General features: G+C 46.3%; 1 protein-coding gene across 1 annotated transcript in view; it reads left to right on the top strand.

The window, feature by feature from the left end:
- Positions 1 to 2,570: 2,570 nt before the first annotated feature.
- Positions 2,571 to 13,106, top strand: part of AJAP1 (adherens junctions associated protein 1) — an 88,392-nt gene continuing 77,856 nt past the window's right edge. Inside the window, exon 1 of the mRNA XM_007955549.2 lies at positions 2,571 to 3,435. Coding sequence (XP_007953740.2) covers positions 2,571 to 3,435 — 865 coding nt within the window. The remainder of the gene's footprint in view (positions 3,436 to 13,106) is intronic.

Here is a 13,106-nt window from a genome sequence, read left to right on the forward strand (position 1 = left end):
GACATTAAGCATAATGAGGTCCTCCTGGTTTCTGCAGTGAAGCACTTTCCTTCTGATGAAAATGGGACCTGGTTATTCGAGGCTAGTCCTTTTTGGTAATTAACATTCATTAATATGAGTTTCTTCCTCCTATCAACATCCTATGACCTGTAGAGGCCAGCACAGTCCCAAATATCAGTGAGAGTGTCATCTCTGGCCAGGATGGTGTTAATGTGGAGGCGCACTCAGAAATACTCACACATATTCACATACACACACAGAGAGACACTGACTCACACTCTTAAACATATACATACTCAAAAACACACTCATATACTCACACTGAGAAACTTGTACTCAAACATACACACATTCACATACACATACAGAGAAACATAAACTCACACACAGACACAAAAAACATACATGATCACATTTACTCATATACATACTGAAACTCATACACATTGAAAAAATTGATACATGCTCACACACAAACTCACATTCACACTTATTCACACACATGTACCCATACATTCATACATGCCCACATGCTAACACACACTGAGAAACAATGACATACACTCACACACACACTCATTCACACAAATGCACACATAAATTCATACTCACACACTTATTCATACACTCAAATCTATACACTCAGACATACTCATACATTGACACATTGACACTCACATACTCACACTTGTTCACAAACACACACAGTTATTTATTTCTTTTTGAAACTATGAGGTGCCTCATAAAGAAAAATCACCAAGTCTGTTGGTTTTATGGGCCTGGTTTGAATGGCTTTTCACAGGTGCAATGGGAGGACAGTAGCTTAGAGCATCTGAGCACTTTCACCACCCCCGCCCACCCTACCCCCACCTCAGCTGTCATTAAAGTTTCTGGATTCCTTTTAACTTTCAGACGGGAGGTCGGTGACAAGAACTGACTTTGAGTGACAATAGAATCAGTGCTCAATTATCTATGCCAGTGGGAGAGGCGCGTGGGCTTGGAGCTTCCACACCCCTCCACTGGGCCTGCTGCTGTGCCCCAGGTTTCCACGTGCCTCTCATGGCTTCTTTTGCAGGTCTGGAAGCTCACCTGGGCCAGTGACTGAGCCGCACTGGGTGGAGGGTAGACAGGTCCAGGGGGTCCCAGCACACTGTTGTGCCTGGCTCCATGCCTCCCCTGCAGCTCAGCTGCACCAAGAAGCAGCTGCCACCTCGCCAACCAGGTTGGGAGTTTGCCCTTTCTCCAGCTTTCCTTGGAGCTGAGGAGGTGGATAATGGGGCTTTAAAGGGCATCGTCACCGAAGATAAATAGGAAAGCAGAAATGTCAACAGAACAAACACTTTAGCTGAGTTGGTGTGTCAATAAATGTTCAGGTTATCTACAGTAAATCTCATCTCCCTGAGTGAAACCTGGAAGAGGCCAAGAATAAGGAACTTTCCCAGTGTATGGCATTTAACGCAACAATTTAGGGATGGTGGTATTGTGAAGAGCCTAGCAGATGGTCAATGCTTGGGGGATGTCTGTCCTGGATGCTGCTGTGTTGTCCCATAGAGCCAGTCATATGGAGAGTGGAGACCTCCTGTCCCTTCTAACCTCCTTCCCTTGGGAAAGGCAGTTAGTGGGCTTCTGTGTCACCACTGTGGAGTCCCTGGGTGGTACAAATGGTTACCATGCTCAGGTGCTAACTGAAAGGCTGGAGGTACGATTCCACCCAGTGCTGTCTCAGAAAAATGGCCTGGCAGTCTCCTTCCAGATGATCACAGCTAAAGCCCTGTGGAGCACAGTTCTACTGACACACATGGGGTCACAAGGAGCCAGGATCAACTTGATAGGAACTGGTTATTTTTTATTTTACCCTTTTAGGGCAGGCAACTTTCATTATGTAAAGAAAAGACCCTTGTCTGGGAGTAGAAGGTTGAGGTCATCTCCTTAGCTCTGCCAATCACTTACCACATGTCCTCTTGGAACCTCTGTTATTATGGGTCCAAGAAAGGAGTGGGGGCCTTGAAGACACTCCAGGTCACTTTGTCAGGGTTAATAAGAGCCCCTGGGTGGTGCAAACGGTTAAGCTCTCAACTACTAATCAAAAGGCTGAAGGTTCAAATTCACCCAGAGGTGCCTTAGAAGAAAGGCCTGGTGATCTACTTCTGAAAAATCAGCCACTGAAAAACCCCATGGAGCACAGTTCTGCTCTAACGCACATGGGGTTGCTTTTTGTCTGAGTTGACACTCAATGGCACATAGGTTGTGTCCATGCCCCGCCCCCCCGGTCCTGTTGTCCTGCAGGACTCAGTTTTCCTTGAAATGGGCTATCCAGTTATCACCCACCCCTGTGTCCTGGAAGCATGTTGGAAGGAAAAATGAAGCATAGGAAATTAGGGTTGTGTTGGAGACAATAGTTCTTTATAAACATGGGCACTTAGCGCTCTTCTTTTAAGATGGTGATTAGTGGGCTGCCTTGAGTGGGCCTTTGAAGTAAAGTAATGAGGGGTTTTGCTTTCCCTTTTGAAGTTAGGATTAGCTTTCATGACAAGAAAAGAGTTTCTTTGTCAGAGTGGCAGTGGAGAAAGATGGCCCCCGTGGCGGACCGCCTGCTGCTGGGGCCCACACTGACCTTCTCTCTCTCTCTGTGCAGTTCCATGTCCATCCGCTGGCCGGGCTGCTCTGCTGGAAGCCATGCTTGGATATTGATAGCCATGTTTCAGCTCGCCATAGAGCTCCCCGTGTGTGAATCTCTGGGCCCAAGCCCCGAGTTCCGGCTCCTGCTGCGCCCGCCGCCCCGGCCACCCCGCCTGTGGAGTTTTAAGAGTGGACAGCCTGCGCGAATGCCCGCCCCTCTGTGGAGCCCCCGCCCACCCCGCCTGGAGCGGACCCACGGGCAACTCCAGACCCCCCGTGCCAAACGGGCACACAGACCCAGAGACCAGGCAGCCACTCTCGTGCCCAGAGGGGGGCTTGCCAAGCCACCGGCCACTGCCAGATCCAGCCCTTCCCTGGTCTCCTCGTCCACATCCTCGTCCTCCGCAGCAGGAGGCAGGACCACGGACCAGCAGAGCCTCCTGAGGAGGGGGAGGCGGCACCTACAGGGGGGCGGCTTCGGCAGCTTTGACTTCCGAGGCAGCCGACCCACCACAGAGACAGAGTTCATTGCCTGGGGGCCCACGGGTGAGGAGGATGCCCTCGAATCCAACACTTTTCCGGGGCTTTACGGCCCCACTACGGTCTCAATCCTACAGACCCGGAAGACAACGGTGGCCACCACCACCACGACCACCTCCACCACGGCCACCTCTGTGACCCTGCAGACTAAAGGGTTCACGGAGTCCCTGGACCCCAGTAGGACCCCCATTGGGATCAGCACAACGGCGCCTTCCACCAGTCCCAGCAACAACGGGAAAGACATCCAGCCCCCGAGGATTCTGGGGGAGACCTCAGGTATGGCCACTTCTGTCTCGGTTGGGCTTGGTTGGGGTGCAATACTGTGTAGGTGTGTGTCAGGAGATGCTCACATGTGCCCACATTGTTGCTGCTTTGTGTGACTGCATTTTCCAGTCCCAGAGCCAAGAGCAAAGGTGGAGAGCTAGGTATTGAGGAATGGGGCCTTAGGGGAGATGGAGACAGAGATGATACATGTTTGTGAAATTACACGTGTGTGTGCACTAGGATTATGCCTTGTGCTTTGGAAAAAAGCAGCAGTCTCCTCTGGCTGGTGGATGTGAGGACAAGGTGCATCTCTTCCCAGTGGGCGCCATGCACTCCATGACGCTGTGTGAAAGACTGGCTGAACAACCATGGGCACCGAGTAGTGTTTTCCAAATGGTAGAACAACTTCTGCAGGGGCAGGATGTGGACACATCTCATGAGGAAATCGAAGGAGCCATGTGGATTCTTCTGGAACCTTCAAGAATATGGGTCATAACTACCTGCTTGACCTTGGCCCATGTATTAGTTCATGTGTTAGTTCTTATGTAAGTGCAGAAATGTATTATCTTTCACTTCTGCAGGCCAGAAGTCTGAAAGAAGCCAGTATTCATGATGTCTCAAGACCGTGTTCTCAATGAAATCTCTAGAGCAAGAACCTTCCTTGTATCTCCCAGCTTCTATGGCAACAGGCATTCCTTGGCTTGTAGATCCTTCTTCACATGGCCTGCCTTCTTCTGTCTGTATCCCTGTATTCATTCTCTTCTTTTATAAGAACATCACTCAGATTAGATTAGGACCCACCCTACTTCAGTATGACCTCATGTCAGGGTCACTAAGAACATCCTCAAAGACCCTGTTTCTAAACAGAGTCATGTTCACAAGTGCGGGGTTAAGACTTTAACGTATCTTTTTTTGGGACCCAATAAATCCACAATAGCCCAGGAGGAGTTGCCCTAAAAAGCAGGGGAGGAGAGGCCAGGTTCAGGAAGAGTTCTATGGAGCTAACTGGTACTTTGCGACAGTGACTCAGGCTGTATAGTGTCTTATCCCTGGAGGCAGGTTAGGAGGATGTTTGGAGGACACAGAGCAGAACAAATGGCTCCTGTCCTTCTGCCACTGTTATTCTAGATACATGAGGCCAATTATGATCTCTGGGCTTTAAATGCCTACTTCCATGCAGTTTTCTTTTTCTTTCTTCTTCCTGGGCCTTGTTTTCCAGTTCCATTAAAGGAGTAGCCCTTGAAATCGCCCTGGCCAAAGCATGTCACTGAACTGGTAATCCATCAGTGTGTGCGGGGATCCACAGTAGGTTGGGGGTGCACAGAGCAGTGGCCCCTCAACCCTAATGATTCATAAGTTCCCATTGGCATCCATGCATATATATTCCAGACCAGCAGTAAACTGGTTAAATTAGTAAAATCAGATGCACGCTTCAGGGCCCCAGCATAAAAGGGCTGGGGCACCATGCAGTTCCCGCATAGCCTGCTCTTCTGTCCTCTTGAGGGGTCAGGGCACCACAGGTTCCACTGTCACCTTCAGAACTTTTGGAAGAAAGATAATGTGCTCCTCACAGGTTGTTTGCATAGTTCACACAGTTCTTTGCACTCGAAATATAAAGTCTGTACCTACTCTTTGATACTGAGTCCTGGTTGTGGCTCTTCTCACCCTTGGACATCAGGCCATTGCCAATGTTTGGGAAGGTTCCATGATGTTTTAGTCTCCTAGTGCTGCTGTAACACAAATACTACAAGTGGGTGGCTTTAAGGAACAGGAATTTATTGTCTCACCCATCAGAAGCCTGGATGTCTGGATTCAGGGCATCAGCTCTAGGGGGAGGTCCTTCCTTGTCTATTTCAGCTATGGTTATTGTTGTTAGGTGTCCTTGAGTGGATTTCAATTCACAGTAACCCTATGTGACAGAGTAGAACTGCTCCTATGGGGTTTTTTAGGCTGTAATCTTTACAGAGGCAGATTGCTAGGAGCAGATTGCTAGGAGATTACATGGAGCAGCTGGGTAGGTTCAAATTGACAATCTTTTGCTTAGCAGTCAAGCACTTAATCATTGTACCACCAGGGCTCCTCTTCAGTTTCCAAACTCACTGCCATAGAATTGATTCCAACTCATAGTGACCCTAGCTGGGTTTTCAAGGCTGCAAATCTTTACATAAGTAGATTGCCTCATCTTCCTTCTAAGTAGTGGCTGTTGGTTTTGAACTGCCAGCCTTCTGGTTAGCAGCCACATGCCTTATCCACTATACCACCAGAGCTCCTTTAGGTGCTTCCAGTAGGTGGCAATTTTTGGACCTGGGCTTGTAGGAACTCCAAAAATTGCCACCTACTGGAAGCACCTAAAGGAGCTCTGGGCTTGTAGGGGAGCACTGGTGGCATAGTGCCTAAGGCACTTGAGTGCTAACCAGAAGGCTGGAGGTTCAAACCTACCAGCCACTCCTTGGAAGGAAGATTGGGCATTCTACTTCCATAGAGACACTGCTTCAGAAACCCAAGGAGGGGTCTACATGAGTCAGAACTGACTCAGTGGCAGTGAGTTTAGTTTTGGTTTGGGGTTTGTAGATCCATCTGTCTTCCCCTGTTTATATTTACTTGTCTCTTTGGTATGCGTTCCTTTTGATTCAGAAGTGATTAGGCTTAGGACACACCCTATGCTGATAATAGCCTCATTAGCATAACAAAGAAAAATCCTGTTTCCAAAGGGGATCACATCCACAGGTATAGGGTTAGGATTCCAACATATAATTTTGATGATACAATTCAATCCATAATGCATGGTGTGGGTGATTCATTCATGAGTGACTTCCTTCCTCTTCCTGGGTAAGAGAATTTCCAATTTTTATTCATATTTCCTCTTCTTTGGAGAAAAAAAAATATACAACACACTGCCAACGAGTCAGATCCGACTGATAGCAACCCCTCCTGGAGTTTCCGAGGTGATATCACTATGGAAGTAGATTGCCCAACCTATCTATAAAAGCAGTACCAGCTCCATTCAATGCCAAGGCCACAGGCCCAGGGATGGAGTCTGTGTACATGGGGGCATCCCAGAAGAGGATGTGGAGGCTGAGGTACAGCCTCTCCCATATAGCCACCTCCGTAGTTGAGTTGAGTGAATCCACATATGCACACAGCCCATCATCTCTGCAGCAGGCACCTTCGTGCAGCTTATGAAGCTTTCATTTTTCCCTCAATAAACTCCCAAGTGATCATCATAATGGAATTTAGTGCTACAGTCATTTACTGTCATCTCCTCTGCATACGTCACTTACTATATAGACATGGATGAGAAAACAAGTTCCCATTTATTCCAAATTACATTTGTTATTACTAAAGTTAAACGCCCGGGACAGCATTATAAGGCTTAGCAAATTAATTCACAGTACATTGGATATTACTAATCCAACTTGACAGATGCTTATCTTGGAGAAGATTTATGGTTCTTTATAATATAATCTGGTGCTAGATTAATTTGTTTTACAAAACAAATTTTAAAAGGGGAAAATATGTATGTTTGCTTTGAATGCAGAGAAATGCTAATTCTGGAATGTGGTGCCAGGCTGCAGAGAAGGGATAGTGGCAGTTTACAGTAGCCCTCATTAAGGGCTGGCTGTGGTCTTAGCTTCCAGGCCAAGTAGAGAGAAGAAAGGAAATGCTAGGACGAATGCCCTAAGAGGTTTCATCACAGGCCAGCTGTTACAACATAAGTGAGATGGACCTAAGCACTGGGGCAATTAGAGCCAAAGCTTGAGCAATTTAAGTTAGACATGGGGAACAGCTGGCAGGTGATGGGGAAGATGACCTCTTTGTTTGGGGTATAAGCCTCTTAATTACCTTAGCTGAATTCTCAAGTGGTGGAAGTCAGCTGTTAAAGCCTACCTGGGTGGAAGGGTGGTGGAGGCAGAGGGCTGACCTCCTGTGACTCTTCTTTGCTTTGGAAGCCATTAGACATAGATATGAGACCCTGGCTCTGTGTAGAAAGTGAGCACCATCACTCATGTCAGATAGAATTTAGGGAGGCAGAATGGGCTTGGGGGATCACAGAGCTGTGGTCTAGGAGGCTGTGTCTGCCATGGTTAGCAGGAAGTGCTTTGAAGCTACAGATCAAGGTGTGAGTCCAGATGACCACAGGCAGTTGTGTGGTCCTGGAACAATTTTGTTCCCTCCTGGCCTCATTTCTTTATCAACAAAATGAAAATAAATAACATTTCTCCTAAATGGTTGCTATGAAGATTCGGTGAATCAACACAGAGAATGAAATACAGTGCCTGGCACCTAAGAAACTCCATACATACTAGTTATTTTTATACCCAGCAAAAGTAGCTCTGAGGAAAGTGTTGCTAGTCTCGAAGGGAGAATGGCCTTCAGGTACTCAAGAATCTTGTCGTCTCAGACATCCAGCTTTGCCCAGTCACTGATGGAGGGACTTCAAATCTGGGAGCAGGTTTTAGGAAGTGACACAATGGATTCATTAAGTCAGACCCACTGTCAAAATACAGAAGGGTGATTGGAATGAGATTTTGGGATCTGTGAGTTTTATTTTTGCTTCTATAGAGAAATATTTAGAAGGACCATTCTACATTTTCCTGTAGGTCTATAGCACAGGCATTGCTGGATATTAGAAAGGCAGGTTGATGATTTGAGCATTCTGAAATCAATCAAGAATGTTACATGGAATGTGTACTGGAATCCTCAAAGCATCCTTCTCTCAGATATTGTCCTGAGGTGAAACATCTTGGAAATCCGTCCTAATTTAGTATAGAGCCCCACTGCCTGCCTTCAGATTCCATGGTTTCTCTTCTTATTAGCTGTGTGAACTTGAAAACTTGCTGTCCTCTGTCTACTTCAATGGCAGTAATGGATGTAGCCATCTTATAATATTGTCATAAAGATTAAATGAGATAATACAGAGCCTGCCATAAAACAACTGCTCAGTATGTGTTACCTTCTCTTAAGGTGATGATGATATAAAGGTTATGAATATTATGATAATAATGGTTATGATGATGATTATGATGATGACATTGATGATGAGGATGATGACCATGATAATGATGATGATGATGACAATGATTATGATAGTGATTGTTATCACTGTGATGATTTGGTGCCCCTTTCTGGTTGCTGTGCTATGGGGTCATTCCATGAGGTCATTGATGAGGTCATTTGACCTTGGCACTCGATGCAGAGGTGTGGATGGTGCTGGCCAGGAGCCACTCGGGATGGAAAATCACCTGGTACAGGCTCATAGAGGCACCACACTCCAGCTTCCCATGGCTGCTGGCAAAGGGTGAATGTCAGCCGGGTCGGAGGTTCCCTTGAGGCCCATAGAGGAGGGCATCTCACGGTGCAGTTGTCCTCCTCTGGCAGTCTTGTTGTTGGTCATGCTCTGAATCTGCAATCACAGAATCGCCTGAGAGAAAAACAAAAAGTATTCCTGGGCTTTTATCTGAAAACTAAGGAAGTGAGCTTGTGAGTAATTCAAGCCAAGTGATTTTGGTTACTGAATATACCTACTGTGGGAACACCTGGGGCTTCAGATATATTTGGTGCTTAATAAAGTTTCCCTGGACTTGATGTTCTCAGGGTTCTACCTTCTTGAACACTGCACCTAGGCCCTGTGACCCTGCTGAGAGGCATTGGCACTTTCCCCAGCTGTTCATTGTCTTTTAACTCAGATTGCACCCTAGCAAGCCCATTAGGTCCCCATAACTATTCAAGGTTTGTTCTCATCCACATCAGTCATGTACTGGTGACACACAGCAGCTTAAGAATGCAATGGCTTAGTACCATCCCAGTCCTCCCTGGTAATTTTTACATTAGAATCCATTCATGCATTTCCAAGGATACTTCTCAAGTTGCTTTGTCCTTGTCACAAAGAGGACATCAGTGTCCTTTAGGCATGTACCTTTGCAAGCACAAGGGGAGGGCTGGTGTCATCTTATTTGCACCCTGATTGTCAGCTGACCAGAACAGAGACGCAGGCCAGCCAACCTCAGGAGCAAGTTTCATTATGATAAAATATTTTCTAAAGACTGAAATCTGGGTGGAAGGAAATTAGAAGCAGTGTAATGGGGAGACATGCTCCTTTCCCTTCTGCTTAAAGCCATGGTGGCTGTTTAAATGCTGAACCCCTTTTAATTAAATTGTTAGGTATTTGTTACCATGGAACTGAATCCATCCTTAAATTTAAAGATGTTGTTGTTGTTGTTGTTATGTGCCGTCGAGTCGATCCCGACTCATAGCGACCCCTCCTTGGGTTTCCGAGGCAGTATCACTACGGAAGTAGGATTGCCCAACCTTCCTTCCGAGGAGTGGCTGGTGGGTTTGAACCGCCAGCCTTCTGGTTACAAATGACTCACAAACTTCGAAACTTTTGAGTGGTTGAATTAGGATAAAGCCATCAAAGAACAAATGACCATTCAACATTCTATTAACCATCCTCAACTTTGTAGATGGTGAGGTAAATCTTTAGGGTCTTAACTGGGACTTTCTGAATAGATGACACATACAGATTCCTGTGACCTGTGGTCTCTGGAGGTGACCTGTGGTTAGCCCCCAGATCTCTGGACTGGTAGAGTTTGTCTTACTGGGTACTGCCTCTTAGAGCATCCCCTCCTTTTTAGCTGAGCAAAGTTGTGTTCACACCGAATGGATAACTAAGCTCCAACTCATTAAAGCCAGCTTCTAATTCTTCTGCAGACAACTCTACCACAAGCTTCTTTTTATTTCCCTTTCTCATGCTCCTTGCTCCAACTTATTGTATTTAGTGCTTCTTAAGCAACTTTGTTTTCCCCAGGGCCTCCTTCTCCTTCTAAAAGCACATTAGGGATCAGGAAGGTTCTTTAGTTCTCACACAACCGCAGTGCCAGTCTAAGCTGCTTTCTACCTGGATGCTACTGAGCTCAACTCTCTTGTGCCCTTTTCTGAACACACCCTCAAGGGCTGCCTTGGCTTATTGTCCTTTTTGGAAGTTTGCAGCAGGAAGAGCCCATAATTGACACCTCCTCTGCACTCTGAAACCACTCTCCTTTGAGAGTGATCAGTGGGGTTGCCAGCTGTCTAGGTTATTAGGGAGTTGAGAGGCTCAGGGGCCATTTAACTCTACAACCACATGAAACCGGTTCTATAGAACTTGTCTTCCCTTACATCATGCATCTCACTAAGTACTGGATTGATAGCAGATCAATTTTATATCCAGTGAATTGAATTTATGGTTTTCATATACTCACAGGGAAAGGATTCTGTATGTTGAGATTAACTCTCAGATAGAAAGGAATTTTTTGAATTTAGATTTGACTGTACTGAGAGGACCACTTTTAGAGTTTCTGGTCTCTTGATCAATTGCTTGACGAACCATCAACTCTATATTTAGTTTATATCAAATGTTATTGAGTTGGGGTGGGGGGTTAGGTAGTGGAGCATCCTTGCCCTCTTTGAGAATCTATTTGGGAGAGCAGGACAAATAAGGATACATCACTGCACAAGAAGAAATGGCAGTATAGGAGAGGAAATGTCACAAAGCACAGCAAAGTCAGTGCACTCACTCATGATTATTTGGACAATATATAGTCTAAGGAGGTGGGCCATTTCTGGTGAGAAGGGCCAGGCCAGGCTGCTGGGAGTGGTGAATGAAGCCTTGGGTGTGGGGAAGTTGTGCCCAGGCAGAGATGGGTATGGTGGGCAGTGAGTAGGTGGGTAGGGTAAGCAGAATACAGAGGTGAGGAGGGCAGTGCTGCCCCAAGCCAAGAAACATTGATTCTAGAGGGAACAGGGCCAAGTAGCAACCTTGGAGGGGACAGTTCATAGCTCCCACAGACTCAGCCTCTTCATCTCTGGAACAAAAACAACAACAGCCAAGACAAATAAACACACACACACAAACACACACACACCCTGGAGTTCATGTCAGTTGACTCTAACTCATAGTAACCCCATGTGTGTCAGAATAGAACTGCTCCTGCTAACCAGAAGGCTGGCAGTTCAAACCCACCAGCCACTCCTCGGAAGGAAGATGGGGCAATCTACTTCCGTAATGATACTGCCTGGGAAACCCAAGGAGGGGTTGCTCTGAGTCGGGTCTGACTCGATGGCACATAACAACAACAACAACAGCCACAGGGTTTTTAATGGCTGATTTTTTTGGATGCAGATCACCAGGTATGTCTTCTGAGATGATGGATAAGAAAGAAAACCATTGGAGAACCAACTTTCTGCTCTAATAGTCCTTAGAATGTATGAACTCAGTGCTTATTTGCCAAGAACTAGCAAAAGGGCCATAGCAAACCTTCCCCTCCATATTTTTTTCATCAGCATAAGAACGCTGGAGAGGTTGCCTTCTTACCTTCCTTCCACAGTAGTTTGTGGTTCTTAGGATGTGAGACAGTGAGTTCAACGGTTTATGTGCACAGGCAGGTTCTGGGATCAGACAGGGGAGATGGCTGTTGGCCTGCATATTCGAGCTGTACAGAATCAACTCAAGGGCCACCATGTTGGGGTGAAATGTTGCCCTTTCTCCTATGTTTGGAGAAGCCCTTCCACCATCTCTGCCTTGATGATCATGATGATGGTCATGATGATGATGATAATTGCCTTGAAGTTGTTTCTGACTTATGATGGCCTTAGGTACAACAGAACTAAATGTTGCCTCATCCTGCACCTTCCTCAGAATTACTGACATGTTCAAGTCTATCCTTGCAGATATTGTGCCAGTCTATCTCATCTTCCTCCAGTAATTGATAATCTCCTAAGGACATGTCCAAAGCTAATGCATCAGACAGTATCCTGTTGTGATCCATAAGATTTTTATTGACTAATTTACCAAAGAGATTGCCAGGCCTTTCTTTCTAGTATGTCTTAGTCTGAAAGCTCGACTGAACCCTCCCTGTCCACCATGGATGACTGTGCTGTTTGAAACACTAGTGGCATAACTTCTGTCATCACAGCAACACACAGGCAAGCCTGGTGTGACAGACTGACAGATGGGTGATGGGTTCCTGCCTCCTAGACGTCTAATTTCGAAGAGTCCCATGTGAATATCCCCTGTAGCATTGCCTTCACCTTTTCATCAAGTGAGTTCCAAGTGAAGTTCCAGAGCTCCCCAGCTGGTTGCTCTCAGGTCCTGGACACGTAGCCAGAATCACAAGCAGATGCGTGATGTAGACATACCATCTGGTTGAAAATGAAGACTGGGCTTTGGGTCTTTGCTTTTGATGTGGTTCAGTGATTATTACAAACCTCTTTCAGTCTCATAAGCAATAACAGAGGAGTCAAGTTTCCCTTTCCAGAAGTTTCCTTCAGCAGTGTGGATGAGTTTGTCACAGAGCAAATGCTCACTCACTGGGGAGAATGTCTACATTGTGGTGATGGTGATGGATGTGTGGGGACCAAGCCTGGGACAACTGGAGCCACTGCAGAGAGCACCTATCTTGACTGAGACTTAAACACAGAACCTGGCTGCCAGTGTTGACCGACTAGGTGTCCCTTGACTGTACCACATGACCTCATCTCATCTTTTTTGCTTGCAAAACTGAGAGATAATTTTTTGCATTAGAAGGTTGTCTGAGACTTGCATGCATCATCTACCTGGAAAGCCCTGAGCACAGTGCTGAGCACCACAGCGAGTTTTCAGGCAACGTTAATTGAATCTGAAAGTGCATCCACTACTTCTCTGT

This window comes from Orycteropus afer, unplaced genomic scaffold (assembly GCF_000298275.1).
Source record: "Orycteropus afer afer isolate SDZICR_OR568_19922 unplaced genomic scaffold, OryAfe1.0 scaffold00508, whole genome shotgun sequence".
Lineage (NCBI taxonomy): Eukaryota > Metazoa > Chordata > Mammalia > Tubulidentata > Orycteropodidae > Orycteropus > Orycteropus afer.